Source organism: Dermochelys coriacea, chromosome 19 (assembly GCF_009764565.3).
Source record: "Dermochelys coriacea isolate rDerCor1 chromosome 19, rDerCor1.pri.v4, whole genome shotgun sequence".
Taxonomy (NCBI): Eukaryota; Metazoa; Chordata; order Testudines; family Dermochelyidae; genus Dermochelys; species Dermochelys coriacea.
This window is the reverse complement of record NC_050086.2, coordinates 5253325-5280723: the sequence shown is the minus strand read 5'-3', so window position 1 is coordinate 5280723 and position 27399 is coordinate 5253325. Positions and strand designations below refer to the sequence as shown.

Sequence of the window (27399 nt, the reverse complement as noted above, 5' to 3'; positions counted from 1 at the left end):
TTCGCCCAACCCAGCCCTGCTTGGCTCATGCAGCAATAACACTTAAATGGGAAAAGCAAAGGGAGTTAGCCAAAGGAACAGCCACATTCTCAGGGGCTGGTTTCCAGTCTCTACTACGAACTCACCTGAGTAGCGGATTTTAAAGCCCTTTCTGTTGTATGCATGGTCGGAAGACCAGCGGAGATAGACCTTGTTCCCAGTGCTGGTTACAGTCAGAGGAGTAGAGTAATTCCCATTTAGAGACAACAGCAGTGGGCTCTGGCCAGCAGGACCTTTAGGGAAAGATCAGACAAGTGAAAGTTGGGGCTGGAACATTGCAACCCCTCCCCGGGGTAGAAACTTCTGCACACTCACTGGGACAATGGGCAAGGCGTTTGTGTTCTGGGTTCAGCCATGTGGCTGCATTTCTGAGTGCATTAACGGAGCCGCTTAGCTGTGACACAGGAGAACCTGACTGAGTACAGGCTTCTCAGCTCTCCTGCAAGGTGACACGTCTGCCTGGTGTGTGGTTTAAGGAAATGTCCTTGGATTGCTTTAAAATCCTTTCATTCCCCCCTCTCAACCTATCCTCCCCAACGACCTTCCTCATTGTTCTTCAGCCTTACATATCCTCCAACTACTTCCCTTTCTCCGAGCAAAGCTATCCCAACTACTTCACTGAGCCATCCCGCCCCAATGAAATCACAGCCCCTCCCTCACCTGGAAGTGAAGCACAAAGTAGAGCTTCTCACTGTGCTGCATTCCCAAGTAGAATTGCTCCCCCAAGGTATGTCTACACTGCAGCTAAACACCCTGTGATTGGCCCGCGTCAGCTGACTCCAGCTTGCAGGGCTTGGGCGACGGGGCTGTTATAATTGTGGTGTAGACTCAGGAAGGAAACTGGGCTCTGGGCCCTTGTGACAACGGAAGATCCCATAGCCTGGGCTCCAGCATGACCCTGAATGTCTACGCCACACTTACAAACAGTTCCGTAGCCCAAGCCCAATGAGCGCAAGTCAGCCAACACAGGCCAGCCGCAGGTGTTTAACTGCAGTGTAGACATAGCCCCCCTAAGTGGGTTTCTCCAAGCACAACAGGGTGATAGGCATGTTGGTGGAAAGAACGCCCTAGGCTCAGGGAAGACAGCATTTAGTGACTAACAGCAACACTCACTGCTACGCGGTTGTGTTCTTTCCCCCACCCCCAACAGACATTGTCCCTGTGATTCACTCGACAGTTACCATCAAAGATCTCGAACTCGTCATACTGCTTCTCGCTCAGGAAGTACTCGATGGTGAGGGTGATGTTGTATCCAGGCTCTACTTTGATCACCCAGGAACAGGTCTGGAAATGGGGGTAACGCCCCAGGTGGCTCTGGCTGAGGATCACGCCGGTGGAGTCCGTCAGAACCTCATTCATCAGGCAGTGCACTAAACAAAACCCAAACAAGGGTCCACAGAAAATGAGATCTCATTTCAGGGGCCAGAAGAAAATGAAGGCCAAGGTTTTAAAATGCAGGAGCTTAAAGTTAGGCTACAATTTCCAAAGCAGTTTAAGGGGACAAGGCTCCCAACTCCAATTGACCTTTATTAGGATCTAGGCTCCTAACTGTCTTGGGATCCTTGGAAAATTCCAAACCTAAATCCTGATTTAGGCTCCTCAGTAAGTGGGCTGCTCTTTAAGAGTGTTGAACATCCAGCCACTCTAGCTGAAGTCAAGAAAAAATAAGCACTTTGCAGGTACTGGGTCCAATTGACACCTCTGTGTCACTCCAGCTTTGTGTGGGGAAACTGTCAAAATCGATGGGAGTTGCATGGGTATAAAACTGGAGTAATGCAGGGATGGATCAGAGCTTCACCATATCTTTTGACTGACTAGCTTAAAGCACTGTGCAGCCATTCTTTTATCAAGCCTCAGAATATTCTCCCCAAGACCAAGCAAACTTTATTATCCTCATTTTACTGACTGGTAAACTGAGATATAGATCTTGTGAGACTTGCCCAAGATTACTAGGCATGTCAGTTAGACTAGAACCCAGGAGTCCTGAGTCCTAGTTGCTTGCTCTAATTACTAGATCTCACACAATCTCAGAAGTGCTTATACCAGAAGCAAGTGTTAATTAAAAGTTTGGTGTAAAAACAAACCAAAAAACTAACCCAAGAGAAACTGAAAGACAAACACACAAGAGGATCTTTATTTATCTGTACATCCATCCATCCATCCATCAGCAATTGTGTCTAATGCTGTAGTGAGCACTATACTTGGATTACAGAAAACAGCAAGAGATGTCCAGAAGGGACAGTGGATTCTTTCCAAATCCTTAATCTCATTAATGATTTTTTTACCGCTATAAATTGGTGACCAGTAAATAACTAAATGATGGCTCCCTCCCACCCCGTTCTTCCCTTTAGTTCACACTATTAGAGAGAGACAAAGCTATAGAAAAATCTCCCATTATATAGCAAAAATGTTCAGATGGAGAAAAGACAATGAAGAGATAACCATGGTTGAAGTGGAAAAAAAACTATCACTAGGAAGTGATAGGATAAATAAGATAACAGGGTTGCATCTTTGGCATTCCTCCTGAGTAACAGGAAGGGGTGTGATGCATCACACTCAGGGCATTCAATTTTCTCTTCTTTAATGCACTATGTAGTACTAATCCAGAAACTGCACCTCACAGACTTTGCCCTCAGGAGGATTGTACTTAGCTGCAGTCAGTTCCTCGGTGCTATGGGGGTTCGTGAATCACTGGCAAACGGTCAGAGAGGGCTTTTTGTGTCTCCTAGGATAAGGTTGTTTGGATTGTGGTTTTAATGACTTCACGGATGTAGCCAGGTGTCTGCTGTGTCAGAACAGTGCCCGGAAAGGCTTTGTTTGGGCTGTGACTCGGGGAAGTACTTACACTTATGCTTAAAATTAAGCATGTTCTGAAATGCTTTCCTCAACTGAGGCCTCAAGGCATAACACAGCGCTCCCCAAGGCTAGACAAATTCTACCAGGAGGGGTTGAGAGCCATCAGCTCCCACACATAATTTCTCAAATCATTTCTCAGATGGATACTGTCATAAATTAACTGATAAATATTTTATTATTCATCCTGCTTTGCTCAGTACCTGCAGCTGACTAGACTGAGTCCCATGGCAGGAGAAGAGCCACTCCCTCACTATGGTCTTTCAGGGAGAAAAGCTTTGCAAATGTGTTGGGACCCAGGCCAGTTACCTTCGCAGGTCGGGGGAGGCCCTCCAAACTGGAGATGAGTCCCCAGCTTGCACGTCAGGATTTTGGTTCCAGTCAGGGTGAAGCCAGGGAGGCACTGATACCTCACGATGTCACCTGGAAAGAAAGACAATGCTCTCAGCTGGGCAGAAGTTTGGTTTATTAAGGATTAAATTCACAACCCTATGTAGAGTGGCTAGTACAAGGCTTAGGTACCATTTCATTCCCACGGTAGCCATAACACTTCCCTCTGCTATTTCAGGAGATTGCTCAAAGGGCCTGATTGCAGGGGACCCAGTGCATCAATCACACAATTCGCCTATTCTATAGCCACAGACTACCAATCCACAGGGGTGAAATTCACCCATGTGCAGCTCCACTTAATTCCCACTTCAACCATCTTTTAAGTACTTCAGTGAGACACGGATCCACTGCACATCGGTGAATTTGACTGAGTGCCTGCAGACATACCATGACCTTTCTAATAACCAGTGCTGCACAGTGCCCCAGGATCTGAGAACCCAGCTCTTTCTGGCTCTCACACCAGTATGGATCCTGCAAACAGAATTTAGCTGGCCATGGTGTTCATAATGTGCAAGACAGACACAAATCCAACTGGATCCTCCCCTTAGCTATATGGGGATAATATGTGCAGTATAGATAGACAGATTATACAGGGCAATACAAGTAAAATGTGGCAAATGCGGGTCATATTCTGAGTGGGGGTAAAGCAGTATCACTCCACCGATTTCAGTGGAGCTATGCTGATTTACACCAACTGAGGATTTGGCCCAGGAGGAGTAGATACAGTGAATGAGGTAGGTTTTGATCATGGCTACTTTTCTGGCTGCAGACATACTTTAAACACAGACACGACACTGAAAATTAAAAAAGAGGAAAACTTTTGTTTGAAGACTTGTGGCCTGCTGCCCAGTGCATTATTTTAATCACCTTAAACATCTTAATGAGGCAGGACTGGGTTGAGGCAAATAGCTCTGTAAGTTTCTGAACACGGATGGGGCTTTCCTAGGAGAAGCGTCCTGGCAGTTACACTAGTGAGGATAAAAATCCTAAAGACTATCAAATCCAGCTGATTCAGTGCATAAGCCAGTCACCAAACTGGGGCAAGTCCTCCAACCCCCCATACTGAATACTGCAGAATTAGATGCATTCCGGGGTTCCTCTGAAGCATAAGCATTGGAGCCAAGATACCAGCTAGAGGGAGCTCTCATCTGTTCTGATGCAGCCTATCCTATGGGGATGGGTGTGGGGGAGAAGATACCTATGTTAAATTCTTCATTCTCGGTGATGATTTCGGCATTGGGAACAATGGTCGGAGGGCGGCATTTGAAGAGCTGATAGGCTGAAAAGAAGGAAAACCAGTCAGTGCATGGAATTGCTTCCAACGGGATGTGACTCGTTGGGATAAGGCAGGCACATGCCTAATAACAGCTCAGTGTGGCATAAGGATCTACTTCTCTGAAACAAACTGCCACCCTGTGGTGTGGGAAAAGGGTGGAGAACCCAGCAGTATTGATCTCAAGTTACTTATCTGGTCCCCATTACCCTGAGCAGCTCACAATCTTCCATCCTCACAGCATCCCTGGGAGGCAGAGCAGTGCTATTGTTCCCATTGTACAGATGGGGAACTGAGGCACAGAGTTGCTAAATGTAGTGGAAGGTCCCACAGGAAGATTGCAGAAGGACCCACATCCCCCTAGTCCCAGGCTAGCCCCATAACCCCTGGACCATCCTCCCTCTTTCTTGGTAGGGTCATGGCCGAGCCCTAGTTTACACTTAACACCTTATGAAAATATTATCTACTCCCTCCCTCCCCAGTATGTGAAGCCCCATTATCAGGACTGTACAGTTCTGGCTCAGGCTACCTACATTATCCCAGCTTTATTCAGTCCCTGTCAGTGCCTGGTACATCCAGAGCCAGTGCTGAAATAGCCAATGGATTCCAACCTATGTCCAACCTACCTGGTCTGAGAAAGGCCAGGTGAGGAGATGCAAGACCCCCCCAGGTATTATTACAGTGTTGTTGTAGCCATGTTAGTCCCAGGATATGAGAGCAGCAAGGAGGGTGAGATAATATCTTTTACTGGACCCACCTCTGTTGGTGGAAAGAACAAAAGCTTATGAGCTTCACAGAACTCTTCCTCAGGTCTGGAGAGGGTAACCAGAATGCCTAAGCTAAACATAAGGTGGGACAGATAGTTAAGCATAAGGAGTTCACACATATTGTAGGAGACCACTTAAAATGAAGTGGGAAGTTAACACCTCTCCAATCATAGGACAATGGAGAGTCAATAGGCAGCAGGACACTAAAAAAAATGGACTTGTTTTATGCCTGGTTTTGTGCCTGTTACAACAATTTCTAAAACACCCTGCTGTCTACTAACTCACCATTGCCCATTGACTGCAGAGGACCCCTCGCCCACCTTGTCTCTCGCCGGTCCTTGCGATGGTGTCTGTATTGAGAATCAGCACCATGGAGAGCACGCAATGCAGCACCTCTGCTCCCAGGAAACAGGTGAATGGGAGGAGAGTGAAAGGAAGAATACAAGAAACCCTATATGATGTTGGGCTGCAGCAATTTGTTCACAAGAACATCTTCCTCAGCAGTCTTGGTCTGCCTAGAATGTCATCTATAGCACACTACACACCTTCCATGCCCAAAGTCACTGGGAAGAAAGCTCTTTATTTGTATGCACAGAGTAGAGGGCTTAGTTCATGGACAGATGACGGGTGACTGGTGTTTACTGAGTGACTCCTGTGCTGAGGTGATGGGATCATCCACACAGTCAGGGATATTTAGTGGAAGAGACTGGGCAACCTCAATCGGATTAGGTCAATCTGGGAATAACCAGGATGGGTGGAAATCTTGTTCTGCTCTCCAGCTAAGTGAATAACTCACAATGAATAATTATTCTGAGAATTTCATCTCTGGTCCCTGTCCTTGAACTGAGATCGCAAAATTCACTGATTTGTCACTTGGAATTATTCATTATTTTATTCTGCAAATAATTCCTGGGATAGCTGGATTAAACTTCCAATTGAAAATATTAAAATCTAAGAGGCAGGTTGCAGTGCACAGTGTAACTTCCCTGCTATGTGATGTAAAAAACAATAGTCCAGGTTTGAACCAGGTGTTTAATTCTACATTTCTCAGCTGGCGCTGTGTTGGTGAAATAAAGAAGCCACCCAGACAGGGAACAAAACCAAAACCATTTGATTTATGAGCCAGGTCAAACACAACAAAGAGCAAATTTTACAATCGAACATACAGCCTGAAATGAACTATCAGCAAATATTCTAGAACTTGAGCAAAATAATTTGCTGCTCACCAACAGATGAGCTCATAATGGCTTCATGCTCTAATCCCTATGGAGATGAACACACAAGGGATGTGAACGTGGTTAAAACATCTGCTTTTGGATCTGAGTAACTCTTATTGGAAAGCATTTTCTGAGGTCAGTCCTATTCTATTATACCCTTCCCACTGAGCCTGGGCCACCATAAACTTCTCTGCAATTGGCATCAGCCTGCTAAGACCAGATGTAGATGATCCACTTACTAGAGAGGAGCTAATTTTCACTAATTCTAGAAAGCTAGTGGAAACGGCAGCAGAAGAACAGTGTTCCAAAGACTTTATTATAATATATTTAGATGCCTAAATTAGGATTTAGTTGCTTAACTTTAGACACCCATTCACCCCTCTCTGTGCCTCAGTTTCCCCATCTATACATTTGGGGTACAATAACCCTCCCCACTTCAGCAGAGAGGTTGTGAGGCTCAATTAATGTTTATAATATGTTTGGAAAGAGTTGGATGAAAAGGGTGATTTATTTTTACCCATGCACAGCCTAAGGGCAGTGCATGGCCCAATGTTTGCAAAAGAAAAAAAAATCTTGACATCATCATAATGAGCTAAGCTTGAACAGAGAAGATCAAAGGGAACTGTCAGCTCTGTAACTCTGTGAGATGCCTTCTATATAAGTTCTTTGCAACTTACCAAAAAGTTACAGTAAAACGATGAGCTAATGAGCAGGAGAACAATCCATGTTCCAGAGATCTGGGCAGTTTAACTGCCGAACCTGTCACTTCTCCTGCAAAGCTTCTTTGGTCATGGAGGAATAAAAGGAGTGGGGAGGAAACGGGAGTGAATTTCCCATCCGCCATTTTGTCAAGCTCCCAGAAATGAACAGTTGATTGAAGATTCCAAACCTTTGCTCCCCTGAACACTCTGCCTCTGGATAAACAACAGGCGCTTTATTATGGCCAACACAAAACAAGGAAAGAGATAAAAAGCCCCAGAAGAAAGAGCAAAGGTCGGATAACTGTTTTAATGGCAGAAGTATCTCTGCAAAGATTTATTTTCATTTAAATAAAACTCCATGCTAGTGGTATGTCTGTATTACAATCGGGGAGTGTGACTGCGGCTCTTGGACACACCTGAGCTAGCTTTAATCCAGCTAATTTGGGGTACCAGAACAGGGAAGCAGTGGAAGCCTGGGTGCTTAACTCAGGAGGCGAGCCCACGCTGAAGTGTGGGCTGCAGCTACTTCACTGTTCCAATATCCGAGCCAGCGCCATTAAAGCTAGCTCAGGTATGTCCACCCTGTTGATCTCAGCGTAGACATAGGTGGCAGACTGGGCTTTAGGCCAAAATTTTCAACAGCGATAGATTATTCCATTTTGGGGAGCTCAATGTGAGCCACCATAAAGGGGCCTGATTTTCAGAGTCTGGGTACTCAGCACTTTCTCTCAGCGTCCCCCTTTAAGTAGGTGGTACCATGGTGGGACTCAAAAATCCCAGGTTCTAATCTCAGCCCAGCCACTGACATGCTATGTGACCACAGGAAAATTTCTCTGCCTCTGTGTTCCCTCCCAACCTCTGTCTTCTCTATAAAGACTATGAACTCTTTGGGGCAGGGACTGCCTCTCACTAGGTATGCACAGCACCTAGCAGGAGGAAGCTCTGATCTTAGCTCTAGGTGATATCGTAAAAGAGAGAATAATTTCCTTCCCTTTATGTCAGAGTGAAATAAAGATTCCAGAGTCCAAGGATGAATTAATCCCCTTGATTGTGGAATATAAAAAAACCCAAACCTGGCGGAAATCCAAACAACACACCTAGGAGAGAGACAGACAGAAATGCTATTTGCAAGCTTTAAAATGGATGTTTGACAGTGGAGAATAAAAAAAAAACCCTGACAAAAATTAAATTAAATGCTATTTTAAAAGTGCTTGACAGCATCTATTTAAGTAGCGAGATAACCTAGCAATTGGAGCATCAATCTCTATTCCTTACTGGGCTACATTTCAATACAGGGCCATGATTAAGATGGTTTCAGCATCTGGATAACACAGCACTGATAAACCTTCCTCTGAAAGCACCCTGATGTGCGTGCACCACAACAAAGCGGAGTCTTTTTTCTTTGAAACACCACTAAGACCCACCCTTGAGTTACTGTACCATAAAAACCCTTTCCCATCACATTCACACATCAGGTTCTTGGGCTGTAACCTGAAATAAGCATTTAATAATAGGTGCAACATCATCAAGTTTCAAGGGATGCTGCCAACCGTTCAGCCTCCCTGAATCACTCCTTTTCCAGGAGATGCTTCCCTGTAGGTGTTTAAAGGGGGGATGGATGCTCATCATTGCATTGGGGAAGATATTTAATGGGATGTCTTGTGTGCCCGATCTAAGCAAGTCTGTGCATGCACAAAGAGAAAAATTCTGATCTCAGTTACATTGTGGCAGACCCAGGAGAAACGCTATGGAACTCAGTGGACTTTCTGTAGACTTACACTGGCATATGGTAGGCACTGTCAATGAATCCACTCACTTTGGTCAATCAGGGAGCCACCTGTGAGCAAATTTTCTGTGGTACCATGTGCAACTGATCCACTGAAGTATACAAAGCTTGAGCAGAACCTGACCCGATGTCTTTTTATCATGGTGTATACACAGAGAAGAAACACTGCTGAGCTGTGGCTAGGCATTAATAGTAACAGCATTTAGTCCCCCAGAGAGACGGTTGCAGAGCATTAAACAGAACCCAGGCCTTGTGCCTCCCACCCCCCCCGCACACCATGATGAAGATTACCATTGGAACGGAATGACTTGGAGAGGTCTAAACAGCCAGCAGTCAATCTTTAAATACTTTGTGGAAGTTGGGTGCTCAGGATGCGGGTGAAGGCATGAGCTGGTAGAAGGAAGGTGCCTGAGGCTGAAATGGGGATCAGATGAGTGGAATGAATATTCGGATTCAACTGCTTATTTCCTTGTTGCTTTCTGGTTAGCTTTGGTGGGATAGGTGATCTAAGCAACCTTAATTCCATGAACACAGCTGCAGACAATTTCTGATAGATCATTTTAAAAAAAATGAAAATTCTCACTGAAATTTTGAATTTCAATGGAAAAATAATGGATGAAATGTATGTGCTTTTTTTGCATTTTTCAACCAGCTCAATCAATGAAGTTTTTAGCCACAGTTTATAGTGAGGTTCCATTTTTATGTATTTAATAAAGGGGTTAATAAACTAGTCATAGATGCTATAATAGATGGTTAAGCAACTGCTCCTGAGTCCAATTGCTCACAACCACAGTTTATTACTAGGCTTTGCACAGTTTGATTATTATCAATTTAAATATTCACAATTGTGCAATATGGGCATTATGATTTTCTTCTGATTTGTATTCATTTAAATTTTCACAATTGTGGGAAATTATGGGGGGGGGTGCCAGATGATGTGGGGCTAGACACTAGTTATTTGAGGATAGCAAATGCTGAGATTCAAAGAGTTAATGCTTTACAGCTATTAAAACGCAAATGGCCAACATCACATGGCAAAATAATCAAAGACAATATCCTTAAATCAAACTCTAATAAGTTGTATGTTTCTTACTTTGCCCAACTGTAACTTCAATTATTATCAAAATACTTTTTAATCTGTGTACGGTGAAATCGACATTTCGTGACATTTACCGATAAAAGTCTAATCCTTCCAAGCCTGCTTATAACCATCTATAGCATCTTCTGCTGAAGATATACTACTCATGACTATAACATGCTCCTTAGACATCTGCTTGGGCCTAATTATTAGGCCTGACCCGGACCCAAGCCCACCCAACCTGATCCAAGAGGGTAGAGTCATTTTCCAAGCTGACTGAGCACTGACTCTTGTCCCTGAGCCAGGGTCAGCGCCATGGCTGCCTGCTGCCCATGGGGTCGGCTGTCCTCCTGTGGCCTTGGCGTGGGCAGCGGCTGCGTGCCCTGCTCCTGCCAACTACTGCCCCTTGCTGTGCTTTGCATGTGCTGCAAAGTGAGCGGTGCTGGGACTCCTTGGCACACTCACTGTGCACATTCGTACACACAGGGCACAGAGAGCGCCCGCACATCAACCCCCCAGGCTGCAGGAAAAGAGCCGAGCTGACCTGAGCAGGTCTGATTGTTTTCCCAACCGACTCGCACCTGACAGTTATAGTTATAGTGGGTTAGGATGGGTTCAGGTCAGACGCAGGGCTCAAATGCTTATGACATCTTATTAATCGCTTACTAGTCCTTATAGAATTATAAGGTTGAAAGGACCACAAGAGTTATCTAGTCTAACTTCCGCCAAGATGCAGGACTTGTTTCTAAACCATGTTTAATAACAATACCTGACTCTTATGCAATACTTATCTTTAGATCACAAAGAACATTCAGAAAAATAACTTTAATATAAAAGTGAATATAATATATTCTGGTGGGCTTTCATTCTAGTAACCCTGGTCTCTAACTCCCAGTAAAAGAAGTGTCAATTGAATTGCAGTGGGATTTATGTACTGCTCCCTTCCATTGTCAGATTTTCTGTGTTTTTTTTTTGCATAACTGTTAAACACACATCCCTTGTGCATTAATACACACCTTATTGTGTTTTGCAGTAATCAGGCAATTCCCCCAGAAGCCTAGCAAAGATTCTTTAAACTTAGCCTGGCCATGTAACACTGGCCTTTCCATTATCGTACATAACATTTGGTGTTCTGTACAGACTGGCATGTAACTGATATTAGACTTTGTTGCAGTTGTTACAAGTGAATTATTGTGGTGAGTGGAAGGTCCTGTTCACATTTTCCAAAATCCCAGAATTGTCACAGGTTCTTGTTTGCTAATCCAATTTAAAGTTGGACTCTTGTTTAGTGATGGGGTGAAAATGCTCTTATTTCAGCGTCATACCTAACATTTCTCGATCATGCACCTCACTCAGACGCAAGAATCCCCAAATAATTTAAGGAATCATTTCTTTCACTGAGAAATGAAGCCATCTCTGGGCTGGAACATGACTGTGGTTTAATAAAGCACATCACGGCTACCCAACCAGTTTAGTCTGGGATTGGAAGAATTCCAACATATCCAACTGAAATTGCAAGCAGTGGGAGTATTAGGGACCAAAATGGATTTTTACAGAATAGAATTTGCCAAGGAAAGCAGTATTAACAGCTGTCACCTTGTGAGATATGCCATAGGATCTTTCATGGCTGCTAGTTTGCAGGAGTTTGATTTGTGTTCTGATTATCAGGAAGTTGCTGATATATTTCTACTTCTGCATGGTGTATGCATGCTTCCTTTGCACGTGCAATTATAAGTGTGTGCATAAGGCAGGCATTTGCACATGCACAATTGCACAGAGACTGCAGGTCTCAACTCTCTTTATGACCCTTATGATAGGTCTCATCTGAAAGATGGTGCTTCAAGCAGCAGGGTATTTTCTGTATCTTGCACTCTAAATAGTTCCCTTTCACAAGCATTATTCCTCCTCCTGATGACCTACAACTGGCCCAAACCCCTATACATCCTACGAAATTGTGGGGCAAGAAGTTAAAACACAGGCTGCTCAATGAGCAATACAGACCATAGAAATAGATAGCAAAGATCCCTCCATTGGCTGCGTCACTGTGGAATTTCATCAAGATCTGATTAGAGGAGCTTTGGACAGATTTCTTCACTGAGTTCCCCGTGAACATGCCCAGCTGTGGGGCTGTTTGCTGTGGTCCATCCCTGAAAGCACAAGTCAGAAAGAACACAACCACATTACACCTTTCCCTGTTATCCCAGATTGGGACCAGTCTCTTGGCACTCCGATGCACACATACACCCAATCTCCTGTTCTTTCCTGACCTATCTTTGTTTTCACCACCCCAATCTGCAACATTAGGTTTTCCATGACTCCTTCGGCAGCCAATAACTTCACTTCCAGAGTGGTGCAAGTGGATTCTTCCCAGGTTGGCCCATATAATTGCAGGCAATAGGGACTCCAGATGTAACCAATAATCTGCTTCTGAAGAGAGGGTTCATCTCAGCCTTCTGAACGTTCATCACCTGCCTTTGGAGAATTAAGGCCAGATGTTCCAAAGAGCTCTGCACTTCGGTGCACAGTGGATGCTGAGCTCCTTCGAACATCCAGCTCCAACAATGGGCACTGAGCACTTGAAAATGTACCTCTGAGCTCTTTAGGAAGTTTGGCCCCATGTGCCCCCCTCAATGGACCAATGTGGATGGAGTTATTGTTGTGCCGTGCATGATGTATCCTCCCATCTCCTAAGGGGAGATGAAGATCCTACCCTGCCATGCTCCTGGAGCCAAATTCTCAGCTGATGTAAATCAGTGTAGCTACACTGACTTTGGTGGACCTATGCCCATTTAACACCAGCTAAAGACCTGGCTCCCGATCTCTGGGAGCTTGCGTTTGAACCCAGCTCTCCATCCCTAATGCAATGCTGTGCCCTTCCTCTGAATGAAAGTGTTCTTTGATTTCACTTTGGATTGTTCAGCTACTTATGTCTGATGACAAAGCAAAAGCTAAAGAGGACACCAGCAAATGTAGTATTTCCCTCCTGTTCTATATATATCTAGTACCACAAAGTCATTCTGCAAAGGAATAAACAAGCCTGGGAAAACGTCTGCTGGGGAAATCTGAAGCAAAAGGCAATTCCTATTATGCTAGTTTGAACCAGATTCATTTCATCTAAATTCAGTTTGAAGTAAAAACCCCATTTGCCATTCATAAAAGTATCCTCTGTCGAAACCCTTTGGCTGCCAGAGAGATTTTCTGTTATTCCGTTCAGCAGAGCATTTCAGAGATGAAGGACCGGGCTGAGGAGAGAATCCAGCAGGAAGAGGTAATCTGTAATCTAACAATGTCCAGTCTCAGCTGGGATGATGTCCTGCATTTGCCCCCAGCAGAGATGCAGCATCTAGAGAGAGTAATTGGGTCAGACTGGCTGCAAGAGGGCGGCATTTGTTTAAACTGCGCACAGCATGGGTTTGATTTCTTTGTTTTTGAACAGGTGGTGATCACAGAATTAGGACTCAGAGACTCATTGCCACTCAGTCCCTAGACAGTATTTATCCTCCAGGGGCCAAATCTTTGGTTGGTGTAAACAGTATAACTCTAATGAAGTCAATGGGAAAAAGATGGTGAGAGCTCAAAGTCACTGGAGCTATAGCCAATGTACATCGGCTGAGGATCCATCTACAGATCTTTGTCCAGTCCCACATGAAGGGGGTTTCCACCAGTTCCTTTAGGAAACCAGACCATGTTCATTCTCATTCCCCTTGAGGACTTTTCATTTGAAATCCAGCCTAAGTTTTAGGTTAAGATCATAGAAGCTAAGTTTGGAGAAGATCTCTCAGCTCATCTTGTCCATTCCCCTAAGCCAACACAGCACAAGGTTCTATGGAGAAAAGGCCTACCAGATACAGAGCTGATACTTACTAGGCCAAATTCTCATCATTCCTAGCTATATTCCAAACCCCTTCCTGAAGCATTCTTCTCCCCCCTGAATGCTTCATAATGGCCTGGTCCAGCAAAGCACTCAAGTACATGAATAACACTATTGAAGTCAATGGAACTATTCCCGTGCATGTTTTGCTGAACGGGGGCCCAAATCCCTACAGATCAGGCAGACAGACCAACCAAGTCAGCTCTCATGCTCCCGCCGAGGCACCCACCAGATAGTGATGAAGTCATTGTAGGGCTCCGTTTGCAGCAGTGTAAAGTTGAGATGAATCCCACACCCTACAGGCACCGTGATGAGCCAGGCGCAGTCCTGGGAATTGGGGTACTGGTTGGGGAAGCCCGGGGAGTAGATGGTGCCATTCTGGGTGGTGATATTTCCTCCACATGGTACTGCATGGAATTAACAACGAACAGTAACACAAGTACAATTAACAAACCCCTCCTGGATTCCCTGCCCCTCTTTGCCTTCCCTCCCTTCCTCCCCCTGCGGTGAACCTCCTCCCTCCAGTTGAGCAGAGATGGATGCATGACTCATTCCTGTGCCCAATGATGCTGATCTGCTTCTCAGCTCTAGAGGACGATTCAGGGGTGATCTGAGAATCAGAGGCTGATCCAGATCTCTAACTATAGCTCCCAGCTCTCCTCAGCCCAGAGGGCTCAAGATAAAGGCAAGATTTAAACTCCACAGTGTCAACAGGGAATAAGCCAGCACTGAGGGGCTGCAATGACTGGTCTCAACAAATACAAGAGATGACAGAGCTAGAGCAACTAGACAAGACAGTGGTTCTGATTACACATGGATCCAACCCAAAACCCTGGACTGAACCCAATATGCACATTAGGAATCTGTGGATCCTGTCCCAAACTTTGCAGCTCCATCCTGTTACAGTAAACCCTGCTTAGTGCCTCAGGGCTGGGCGGAAACAATCAGAGGCTTTTGGTACCCAGTTGACAGCCAGGTGCACAGAGAAACCACACCTCATGCTCCAGTACAGGGACTAGAGCTCACCAGCTGTGTGTATCCATGGGGAAACAGCATGCTCCTGAACCTGTCAGTGGGCAAAACTATCCAACCATAAATATCACGACCTGGGCCAGAACTGCTGAACAGCTGATGTTTTAGAGAGCGGATCTGAGAGCAGGGGTGGGGATTATTAGTAGTTATTATTTGCATGACAGCAGCACCTATACCCTAATTGAAATCTGGGACCCACTGTGACGGATGCTCCACACACACACACACACACACACACACACACACACACACACGAGCTTGTAAGCTAAACAGTCGAGACAAACAAAGAATGGGAAGGAAACAGAGAGGTGATGTGACCTGCCTAGAGACACACAGCCGATGAGTGACAGACAGGGAATAGACCCCAGGCTTCCTGAGTCCCACATCTAGGCTTTACCCACTGCATCATGCTGCCTCTTTAGGATGCACGATTTCTGGTACAAAACGTTTTCCAATCTGCTTGGAACAGCGCTGGTGGATTTGCAGAGCGTGATTAGCCCCCTGCAGACAGGACTGTCTCTCCACCTTGTGCGCCTGATCCTCCTCAGTTACACACAGCGTTTCATGCCGGAGTCGCTCCATTGACTTCAAGGGAGTTAGTTCTAATTAATAGTGTAAATCAGATCTGAGGCAGGCCCTGTGTATTTAGTGCCTAATCCCGCTTTGCCTATTCACGTGAGCAGTCCAAGTGAGAGTGTGCATGTACACACACACACACACACACACACACACACTTACTTTATATAACAAGGATGAGATTTTCAAAACCATCTTGGAGATTGGGATGCTCAATTCATCTCAATTGTAATAAAAACAGTGCAACCCAGTGATTCCCAAGGGAATCCCTTCAGTAGCGTTAGAAATCTCAGCCTATACTGATTTATTTCAAAATCACTACTTCTCTTACAGTTAAATGGACTTTCCACTGTGACCTGCATGGGAAGGGGAGATTGATGGACTAGGGCAACTGTTACTCACGGACAGCTTCTATGCAAAAATAGAAGCGATTGGTGGTTGTGTTTAAGAAAGAAAGCATCTGGAAAGGGAGCATTTGCAATGATATTAAGAGTGCTAACAATCCAGTGTACACAGTGACTCCTCAGCAAAAACACTCCCCCCCCACAACTGGACTTAACCACCTCTTACTGTGCCTAAGTATGTAGCCCCTGAAGCATCACATTTAGAAGTACTGTAGGACATGCCAATTGCTTTGTATTCCCTTCCTCGTGGTGTAGCAGGGTTCTTGCTAAAGAAAGCAAGCAGGGATGAAAGACAGGGCTGGATGGAAAATGTGGGCAGATTGGTTATTTAAATACCTTAGGGGCTCGCTCTTGCTACCTTCAAGGCACAGTGAAGTCAACAAGCGTTGAGGGTGTGATGCACCTGAAGCTAGAGCTCAGTACCTTGCAGGACGGAGCGCTAATGGGTGGATATTCAGCCACATCGGCAGCAGGTGTATATTACCAGAGCTCCATTGAAGTAAACTGACACCAGCTGAGGATGTGGCCCTCTACATTTTATGTCCTCTAGGGCTAAGGAGTCTTGATTCAAAAGAGAAAAACAAACGCAGGTCCCCAATACAAGACAAGTTTGGGAGCAACTGGTCCAAAGAGACTGGTACAAGCCATCTTGCTTACAGGGGGAATCTTCAATAACCAGGCTTGCACTTCTTAAGGTTTCATATAAAAGACCCCTCTACAGTAAACTGCACAGAACTCAATCTCTCTCTCTTGGAACGATGAAAGGCCAAGATAGTCTTGCTGGGGTTTGAACAGAGAAACTACACATTTCAGACTTGATGTCAAGAACACCAAGCCATTCGCTCCGGCTAACATCCTGAAACCACTCTTGGAAATCAGAGCTGCAGACACAGGTCTTGCAAATGAAGACTCTTGCTAAGATCATTAAAGAATTCTACCTCCAACAGGGAAAGATTCAGCAGCATTTTAGTGATGCAGCCATCGCTGCGCAAGGGAGACCAGACTGCGCATTGACACAATCCTACCACTGAAGCCTGATAGCTGCAAGGATCTTTTCTCAGCAGGGGCTCAGCACAGTGGTGGTGATTAAATTTACTTCAGCACAGTACTGGGTGTTGCAAACACAAAGTGCGGAGCTGATCAAAGCCCCAGTTCTTTACCTTATTTATTTAGCTGCTCCGACACATCATAAAGTTCTGACTTTGATAGGTGTTTTAATGGGAAAAAGGCAAAACTTATTTAGAATAATAAAACACTGTTCTAATCAGGCTCAGTGTCAGCATGAAATAGCAGGCTGGGAAAGAAGGAAAAGTTAAAAAAAATAGAAAGAAAATGAGGCAGAGAATGCTGGCCGTATGTGGCCATAAACCTGTCCAAGAGCCGGCAGTAATTTCTCAGGGGTTAATAAATCAACAAAACGATGATGGTTTCTTAGCATAAGCAGGGAGCACAGATTCTGAAGTTGCCACGTGGCAGCGCTCAGGGAAACGTGCTCTGTGGGGAGCTTGCAGAGAAGACAAATCAATGCATTTTCAATGTGGAGCCATTGTCCCTGGAGAGGTTAAGAATGGATGAGATCTGGGTTCTAATTTTTGTCTCTGCCACTGCGTTGCTGAGTGACCATTGGCAAGTCACTTGAATGCTTTGTGTTTCAGCTTCCCTCAACTGTACAATAGAATTAATAATAATACACAAGGCAATGGAGCTGAGAGGATTAGATAATTATTATCCATGAAGCCCACTTCTATCCATGGAAGACAGGTGCTATGGACCTAGTTCAAAGAGGATCTGACAATGGGCGCTTTAAGTGCTCAGCACTTTCAGCACTGCTTCAGTAGGCATATTTTTCTCATGGCCATATACTGCCTTATTGCACAAGCACTACTCCCACTGACAGTCTGCAACGGAACAAGCAAAGAACAAAATTCTGCTAGCCAGAGATGGGCTTGAATCATAACCCCAGCTACAAACACACCCTAACTTTGGAAGATGAACCAAGGTCTGGGTGTGAATTTTGCCACTCGCCCACACCTCCCAAAGTGGGCTGACCCCAACTCACTGATCCTAACACTACCAGGGTCGAGACCTGTATCTGTACGACACAGCTCAGGCCTGTCTCTAGCAGCAGCTTGTGTTTCCAGAGAAACTTGCATCCTGTAGGATCACAAAGCACTTTAGGTTTTACAAATGTAAAGGGCCATGGCCTGTACAAACTACAATGCAATGTAGCTGGCTCTGGGGTGAGACAAAGCAGCTGTTAAACAGTGCACAGCAATGCTACATAAAGGCTTAGGAAAGAAAGAGCTATGCCCTCGAGGACCACATGCATATAACATAAAGAAACTGCAGACCATATTTTTATCTCTTCTATTGGATCCTCCAGAGCTGCTGTTCTGAGCTTCTTCCCTTCCCACTAATCAGCATCGGCACAAAGCCAGACTGCATACGAGTTTGAATGAACCTGAGTCAGCAATCTGGGCTTTGACCTAGAAAGAAGGTGGATTTAAAATACCAAGGCAATGTCATTTCCTCTTTCCTTCCAGCTGATCCATCAAAATCGAAGGCAAGCAAGTTACAAGAAGCCAGTACTGAGCAGACTCCTCAGGCTACCCAGAAAATCCCCATGATATTCAAAGATGACCCGATAAAGTCGTACCTTCACACCTGGGCAGTGGGTGGTCCCAGTTCCTATTGGTCCCATGCTGACATGTCAGGACTGGGTGGCCAATCAGCTGGTATCCAGGAAGGCACTCAAAAGATACAGACTGGCCAACGTTGTAACCGGCTCCTCTCACAATGCCATTGGCGAAAGGCTCAGGGTCGGGACACTCTTGGAGTTCATAGGCTGGAAATACAACAAGGAGACGTTCTGTATTTCATGCTTTCCTCTAAGGGCTGGAGTCATTTTCCCCTCCTGCCAAGGGTTTCGTAGTGCTAGAGCCACCGTCCTCACCATATCTTGGCTGTTGCTCTAGAGGATGGAGGTATAATGCGTGCAGAGGAAACAGGGCATGGGAGTGACGGCCAAAATGTCACCCCAATGGACAAAAATCCCTCGATAAATGCATGTCCTATGGCAGTAAATACCCCTTTCCTCCCTGCCTCATAGCTGGATTTAGGACCAGAAGGACTTGAAGCTATATAAAAGTGTTCTGATCCGGGATGGCAATTCTCACATAAAAAAATCTACCCCTTGGCATGATTAGGGATTTCGGGTGAAATTCTGGCCCCACTGAATTCAATGGGAATTTTGCCATTGACTGCAGTGGGGCCAGAATGCCACCGTTAGATTCTTCACAATGCTTGACGTTTTTGGTTTGGTTTCGTTTTTTTTTTGTTTTTTTTAAGTGTGGTGACTCTATAAAGGGTTTAAAGAGCCAAATGTTCTTCTGATCGATAGTGATTAGAAAATCCTGCTACTTGTGGCAGGCGTGGTCACGAAGCAATGGGCCCCACTCTTGGTTTATCCTGTCTCTATGAGGCCTATGTCCACAGAGTCAACCTATAGCTCGCTTCTAATGGGGGAAATCTACCTGGTTTTTCAACAAAATGGAAGTGGTTTTGGTGATAAATGGATGGCAATTGTCTAACATGCGCTGCCTGACACAATGAGTTATTATTGATCATCACAGCCAGATCTAATTTTCATAGCCATTTCCATGAGATTACCCATGGTGCTTTGGACTGTGCTTTTCCCCTAAATCGTACAACAGCGCATGAGTTATATGGTACACGCACGGGAAAGCCAAAGGAAAATTAATGTTTTCAATTAGGTCTGAGTAGCTGCTTTTAGTGCTATTTCTGGGGAGTCTGCCCTTTGGCTGCATCGCAGGGACAGAGAGATATGCTCTGCCTTTTCCACTCATAGTTTGCCTCTTCTGTGGTGGCAGGATCACTTGGCTCCCAGCTGCGGCACATTGAAGTCCATCTCCTTTGTTACACAACACACAGCTCCCCTGCACAACACCTGGTCCCTTCAATGCTCTAATTCCCCAAGGACGGGGATGCAGAGAAGGCCGAGTGTTTTGGGAAATGTAGTACTCACGAGAGCTCCGGATTGACAGCCCTGCAGACTCAGATATACACTGACCCATTCCCCTTGAAGTACATATTGAAATGCGGCTGTTTCTAGGTATATAAATGGAAATCTGCTTCTTTGGTCTGCTCAGCTCTTGGCTTCTTTTAGTGAGGCTGCCAGTGTATTGCAACGACCAACATGCCCCTCAGCAGAGAGGCCAACAAGCGAATGAGCCATGATACTCAACAATCTGAGAGACAGCCGCTCCAAAGGCACATTGGTCAAGGGACATTGTGAGGGGAAACAGCACTGCTGTTGCCCATGCTGCAGCTGGACGAACCAAGGAGCCCAGCATCCAGGGCTGTCAACCCAGCGCCTTCCGAAAGCAGAAAATCCACTCTGAGAAGTTTCAACAAGAAACACCCAGAGAGCTCCTGCCCAGAGGGTTTCACAGACTCACAGGAATTCACTGCTCAGGGGCCTACATGTTTAACAGCAACTAGGGATCTGGGGTGCTCAATTTTTCAGGTGCCTGACTTAAGACACCTTAAACAGGGCTTGATTTTGAGACAGTTGAGTCCTGTTCCCCTGAAAATCAGGACTCCCTGTAAGATGATCTCAAGCTGAGGATGCAAAACCAGAGGCTCTTCAAATTCACTGGTCACTTGTGAAACTTTAGGCCAGGGTTTGCTTATTATTAATTGGTGCTAATTTCTTTCTCTGCCCCCACTCTCATTCTCGGTTAAGATTCTCAAACCATGCCCAGCGCCATGGCATATGAATATTCAATTAAACTATTGCACCTCTTTCTTTTAAATGCCCAGTTCCCCTCTCCACAACCCATCTCAGCACAAATCAAGAGCGCATCACAGCTCTAGGAAACAGAGAGGAGCTTTCAAGATCCAAACTTGACTTTTGACCCTGAAAGACGAGCACCTACAAAATTCCAAGGCAAAGTTGTGTCCATCGGGGACGACTTCTTACGGCGCATGACAGTCTAGAGAGCCAAGATCAAAGTGAGTCTGGCCAGAATTAATTCTGAGGCATTTCACTGTTACAAAGCACTACGGGAACATTTGTTATTTGCCTTAGGCAACAGCAGGATAAACGGAACCCAGCTATTAGGATTAAGTATGGATCTCATGTAACACCTTTCCACTAATTTGGATTATGTCCTCATGGTACTAATTCAACACAAGAGCAGCTCTTGTTTCGTCTGCTCCCTCTCCACTGCCAGCCCTGGGGACAGGACTCTCCCTCCCTGCTTGTTTAGTGGCCTTGTTACCTTGGTATTCCAGCTTGAATCCTGGCTTGTTTTGCGAATGGTCGCTGTGGAAGTACACGGTCGTCTCGTGTGACGTCGACAGCAGGGAGCCTGGGATTTCAGTACCACTGAACCTGCCAATCACATTACTGGTGTCGTAAGGTCCATTCCGGATTTCAATGAAGTCGTGGTTCGGTTCGGTGGAGAAGTTCAGAAACTGGATGTGGGTGCCTGAGAAGGAAAAGAGGAGGAGGAGGAGAAGAAATGAATGCAACGGTCAAGCCAGTCTGCTAGTTCGGAAATCGGCAAATACTGGTGGGTCAAGCAGCAGGACCTGGAACTATATTCATCAAGTGTCTGATGCCAGAATGAGCCTGATGGTGAATGTACCAGGTGCATGCAGGTGGACTGAAGGAACCTGTTTATATGCAGGTAGAATACATTTGCTGTGCTGCTGAATGTCCCAGGAACGTCCAGACAGAGAGCATCTGCTATACTGACTGTACCAGCTAAGCTCTATCATTCCTGTTATTTCAGTGGGGTGCTGCAACAGAGCAGGCCAAGTGGACACTCAGCAGTTGAGTGTTGGAGCGTTGAACATTCGTACTCTTTTTAAAAATCATTCACCCCACTGTTTCAGTGGGAACGACTGCTTAAGAACATAGGCCCTTTGGGTATGTCTACATTGTACACTAGGCTCAGGCTCTGACTTGGGTGTGAGCCCAACTACACACAAATCCATCGGACTCGGGTCAGCAAGCACGCAGGACCCAGGTCCTAGGATCCGGTTAGCTGGATGGGTGAGAGCCTGAGTCCAGCTGTGACTCGGATCCAAGCCCTGTCACTTTGTAGTGTGGATGCAGGTCACGCTGTAGACCCAGGTCAGTAGGTCTGTGCAGTGCAGTATGGACATGTTAGCATGGCTGAAAGACCCAGGTCCAGCAATTGCAAATCCAGATTTACAAAGCAGCCTGGACGGTCAAGCCTGGGCATGGAAACAGTGAGTCCACAAGCCCGAGTCTCACAAACATGGCTTAGTGGACAGTGTATGACACACCCTTTATGTCCAAACCTCTAGCCACACACATCGTGAAATAGGCTCACACCTTACTTTACCTCCATCCAGAGAGAGAGAGAGGAGTCCCTCTATTACTAGTAGTTCTCAACCTATTTATCAGTGTGGGCTGCATATGTGGCCCAGAATGTGTTACGTGGGTCGCATCCAATACTACCTATATGGCCCTGAGGATGTCACATGGGCCACAGCTCTGTGCTGATTGGGCTGCAAGCGGCCCATGGGCCGCAGGTCGAGAACCACTGACTCAGATTAATGCTCTCTCAGGGATAAGTTCAGCTTGGGGACTGGATCATCACTTCCACTGCCTTGTGAAGACCAGGTTTCTGACAGAAATGAGTCAGACAAACTCTCCCAGCTTGCACAGAGAGCGTGAGAGTTTAGCATTCAGGCGTCGCTTAGTGGGAGACGGTGATCTAATTGTATCTTGATTTGCCCTTTAAACAACTCAGCTGGCTTCCAATTGTTCTATAAGGGACGCTTCTCAAGCTAATAGCCGAGTGCTGCTCGGGTTCCTACACTGCACTATTTGGGGATGGATTGTGACTGTGTCCTGAGCAGATGTGCTATGAGGAAGGGAGAAGGAGAGCACGAGGCAAATCTCTCCCCCTTTCCGCATGCTCTGGTGTGTGGCCGAGCCATGATCTGGGGGATAAGATGGGGTGCTGGGAGAGGCAAGGCTGTTGCATTCCTGACTGCACCCCAACATACAGAGGCATGTGTGATAACAAGGGGGAAAGTTTCAGTCCAGAAAACTCAGAAGTGACCCAGAGAATCAGCTGTATTTGCAGGTGCAGTGAGACCTTCCAGATTAACCCCTGAGTGTCTACCATCACTTAGGCCACAAGCAGAAATAGGCACCCAGAAACAATAGTGTTCATCTGAAGAACCGGCAGCCTTACCGAACCCTACAGGCAGAGAGATCCTCCAGCTGCAGTCCATGTTACTGGGGTAGTTTCCTGGGAACCCAGGGCTCAAGATCACTCCTTCCATCTCTTCTGCGGTCCCACCGCATTGGGCTGTAAGATTGACAGGGGCCTGATGTTAATGGAAAGGATCTGGGGAAAGGTCACTTACCATTTACACAGGGAGACAGCTACCACCATAAATTTATTTTATGGAAAAGAAAATAAAAATTCACCATAGAGCTAACATGATATTTGCCAAGCATCACCCTGATCACCCCCCTAGTACGTTGCATCTTTTTCCTGCCCTCTGTGTCTGACCTATTATAGCTCTAATCCTGTGACTGGATCGATACCTCTGAGCAGCTCTGGTCACAGCATTATTGTAAGGTGTTAGAAGCAGGGGGCACCTATTACCATGAGTATGTGCAGTATCAAACCCAATGGGGCCTGTGGGTGGTAACAATTTCATTTCCTTAAATAAGGCACAAAATACAGCTAAGAAATCTGTTTAGCCCCTTACGGTGATTCTGAATGCCTCCGTTTGATCCAAATCAAGATGGAACAGTTGGTATGATATTTAGCAAACTCTGGACAATTATAAATACAAAACAATTTGTATATGCAGTTGGTTCAAATGAAACCTCTACAAAAGCCAATGCACAAACATCAAAACAAACAAGATGTTTACAGAAGACATCAGATTAAATTTCAACTCAAGACACCATCTTATCTGACTGACCTCTGCGTTACTCTTGTAATATGTTCCAATAACATGCACTCATATCCCTAATCCAGTCTTTCAATGAAGGTACAGATTTCCTTTTGTCCAGCATCTCACTATGCATGCTCACATCTGACAATGCTTCTTTTGTAAGGGTTTCCCCCACCTTGATGTCTGTTTAACATAACTGCTCTTAAATTATGTAAAAGGAAAACACCTGGATTAAATAAACTGACAGCAGTCAGCAAACCTTGCCAGGGAATTAATATGTTTTCTCCAGTGCTTTGGGGGCTTTTGTATATGGTCTGGAAATGAGAGAATGAGGAAGAATCCAATCTCTGGTTTTACAGTGAGGTGAACTTGGGAGATGCTTGGGGCACGCACACACACACACACACACACACACACACACACACACACACACACTCACTCAGAAAAAAGTTGCTTGATTTTCACTCAAGGAGGTGCAGGTGCTCAGCATCTCCGAAAACCAGGTCGACACAGCCTGTGGCAGTGAACCTCTGAGCCCGAATCGACACACTCAGGCTCATGGGGCTCAGGATACCACACTAAAAACAGCTGTGTAGACACAGTGGCTTGGGCTGGAGCTTGGACTCTGAAGTCTAGTCAGGGGGTGGGCTTCAGAGATTGAGCCGCAACTTAGAAGTGCTGTCTCCGCAGCTGTGTTGAGTGTGGTAAGCGCAAGCCCAAGTCCGTTGACTTGGGCTCAGAGACTTGCTGTCGTGGGCTGTCACTGGCTGTGGAGATATACCCTTATTTAAGATGCTTAAATATGGATCCAGCTTTAGATTCCTGGGCTTGAACAACCCAACCCCAGAGGCACACTGTGTTCCTTTATTAAAACAGCCGTGACCGGGTCCTGCAAAGTGGTCGCCCCCCAGTGACATCACTGGGATTTGGAGGAGAAGAGAAGTGGGGAGGTAGGTAGGTAGGTAGACAGGCATGTGTAGGGATGGACACACAGACATAACTTTCCAGCACTACACTAAAGGGACAATCTGGATCAAACTCCAGTATTATTTGCATTGTGGTAACGCCTAGAAGCCTCAGTCATGGACCAGGGCCCCGTTGTGCTAGGCACTGTACAGACACTAATGTCTACAACAGGGTCTTGGTCCATGACTGAACTCCTCGGTGCTATGCCAACACAAATACATCATAGAAATGATAATATAAGATTTTTTTGTTCTTGCATTAATCTTGGACCTCCCTGTGGCTGCAGATCCTGTTCCCAGCGCCTGAATTCCTTGACTATAATGCTGAGCCAAAGGGGTTCTGGCTCCTTTCTAAGCAGCTCCCATTGGCAGGAGTCCATCCGCTCACTTATTTCTGCTGTAAGGATCTCTCTATTTATTTCTGGCCTGTAGATCATCAGATGAAAGAGCCAGCAGCTATTATAATTACTTTAAAGCTAAATGATGTGAGCTGGAGCAGCAGGGGCCTGAAATAACTGTTAATTAACTAATGCTATTAAATGCATAAATGTCTCTCTCGCAAAGTCATAAAGTGCAGAATATGAATATTAAACATCTAGAGTTGTTAAAAAGCAAAATATTGCCTTAAAATAACCCAAAATGTCCTGCAAGCTGCCTTCATGCCTCTTTTTCTGCAGTATCTGCTCCTGCCCTGTGTCAATGGCCTGACACTTGTTCTCCTCAACAGGAGCAGGATGAGCTCTAAGGTCCACCACCTTTCATGCTGCTGGCCACTCATCATCACCTTTCCCCAGGGCATCACCCTAGGCGAGAATGGTGAACGAAGCATGGTGAGGGTCTGGTTCTTTAACATTCTTCTTTTCCTGCAGGGTGAACACCACTGAATGACAGGTGGGGGGAATGGCTCTCCCTCTACGCAGGAGTGATGGTTCTGTGATGTAGATTCATGGATGGAGGTTTTGTGAATCAAACCAAACCAGGTTGTTGTTGTTTTGGACACCAGTCCCAGTACTACCAGTCCTTCCCTTTTCACCCACGCTTATTCCCCCACATTTTAAGAGGACACCATATAGAAGCAACTAAACTGGGCACGAATCCTACCGATGCAAAGTGGAGGTGGATAATTCCAGCGCCGGACGGTCCCTGGCATGCAGGAAATGTGTGAGTGCCCCTAAAAAATAAATAAGATGTTTAGGAGATTTGGGGCTTCTTTGTTTCACAGCAATGTTGAAGTCCAGAAAACAAAAACCTTCTGGATTTGCAAGTGTCTAGTACCTGGAGTGCATAGCCTGGCTCACACTGAAAGGAGATGACATCATTAACCAAGTACCTCTCTCCGATCTTCAGGCCATTCCCAGGCACTGCGGGTTCCGGACAGCTGGACAGGCCGACGGCTGTGAAAAAGAAAGAGTGAAATTGAAAGCTCAAAGAGAGGGGAATGTGAACTATGGCAAAGGCAGAGAAGGAAGAAGCTTGGGTCTCAATGGGACAAGGACATCATATTTACAGACACACGACAAACATGGGGGAGAGAGACCACAGGAGCAAACACTGAGAAAGATCCAATGCAACTGAGTGTGTGTGCTGCCAGAAATGGGCATAAACCACAGAGGGGAATCTGAAGCTTAACTCACTGTGTCCCTTCAATGGTTGCTAATGACCTCCCCCATAGAAATCAGATGGAGAATCTCCATTTTGCCATCTCCATCTCCCTATGAAATCCCCCCCAAAGAATAATGTATCATGGCATGCTTTGCTCAGTCCAGCTTTGAATGCCTCTAGTGATGGGACTTCCATCACTTCCACTGGGAGACCATTGCAGGGTCTAACAGAAGTCACCACTGCCGTATTTCCCCGATAGTCACCTCAAATTCACCCTTCTTCCATTTTACCCCATTGGTCCTAGTTCTAAACCCTCCTCTACACAATCCCTGTACCTCTGGGCTGGGAACACTTTTACCTGCCAACACCTCTTCCCAAGGGCCATTAGCAAGAAAGATGGATCCCTAAAACGAAGTTTGTGCTGCATCCCGTGCGACTTTCTCTTGCCACCAAACCTGATCTATATGCCCATGCCATGGTGCCCGTCTTCCTAACACCACCCTAATTGCCTTTCTCCATTCTTCAGCATCTCATTTACACTCCTGGCCTTGGCAGCTTTCTCTGGTATCTTAATAATTCCCCACGCTCTATTCTCTAGTGCTTTATGCAGTCCAATTTTATTCGTCTTGCAAGAGCGGGCTCCCAACACTTCCCTTGGGGAGAGTATTTGTCGGATATGAATAAGTAAGATGTAACCTTCTGGTTGACAGGCATGAATGCTACTGATCAGACCTCACTGACTCAGGGCTAGTCAGCAGTGTAATAATTGCTGTATTATACATAAGGAACAATACATCAGTCTTTAAAGTAACCAAGAGTAGAAAAGCAAAGCACTGAGGCAACGAAAGCCCCCTTGAGAATGTTAAAT

The 27399-nt window shown here is 45.7% G+C and overlaps 1 protein-coding gene across 2 annotated transcripts in view; it reads right to left on the bottom strand.

Annotated features, from left to right (window-relative positions):
• CSMD2 (CUB and Sushi multiple domains 2) overlaps positions 1-27399 on the bottom strand; it is a 567571-nt gene that overhangs the window by 71681 nt on the left and 468491 nt on the right. For both annotated transcript variants that reach the window (XM_038377510.2, XM_038377512.2), the window contains 11 exons: positions 26205-26323; positions 26031-26100; positions 23247-23363; positions 21291-21500; positions 18644-18832; positions 14205-14382; positions 12106-12251; positions 4481-4561; positions 3202-3315; positions 1221-1409; positions 126-272 (listed from right to left, as the gene is read on the bottom strand). In XM_038377510.2, the coding sequence (XP_038233438.1) occupies positions 126-272; positions 1221-1409; positions 3202-3315; positions 4481-4561; positions 12106-12251; positions 14205-14382; positions 18644-18832; positions 21291-21500; positions 23247-23363; positions 26031-26100; positions 26205-26323 (1560 nt within the window). The remainder of the gene's footprint in view (positions 1-125; positions 273-1220; positions 1410-3201; positions 3316-4480; positions 4562-12105; positions 12252-14204; positions 14383-18643; positions 18833-21290; positions 21501-23246; positions 23364-26030; positions 26101-26204; positions 26324-27399) is intronic.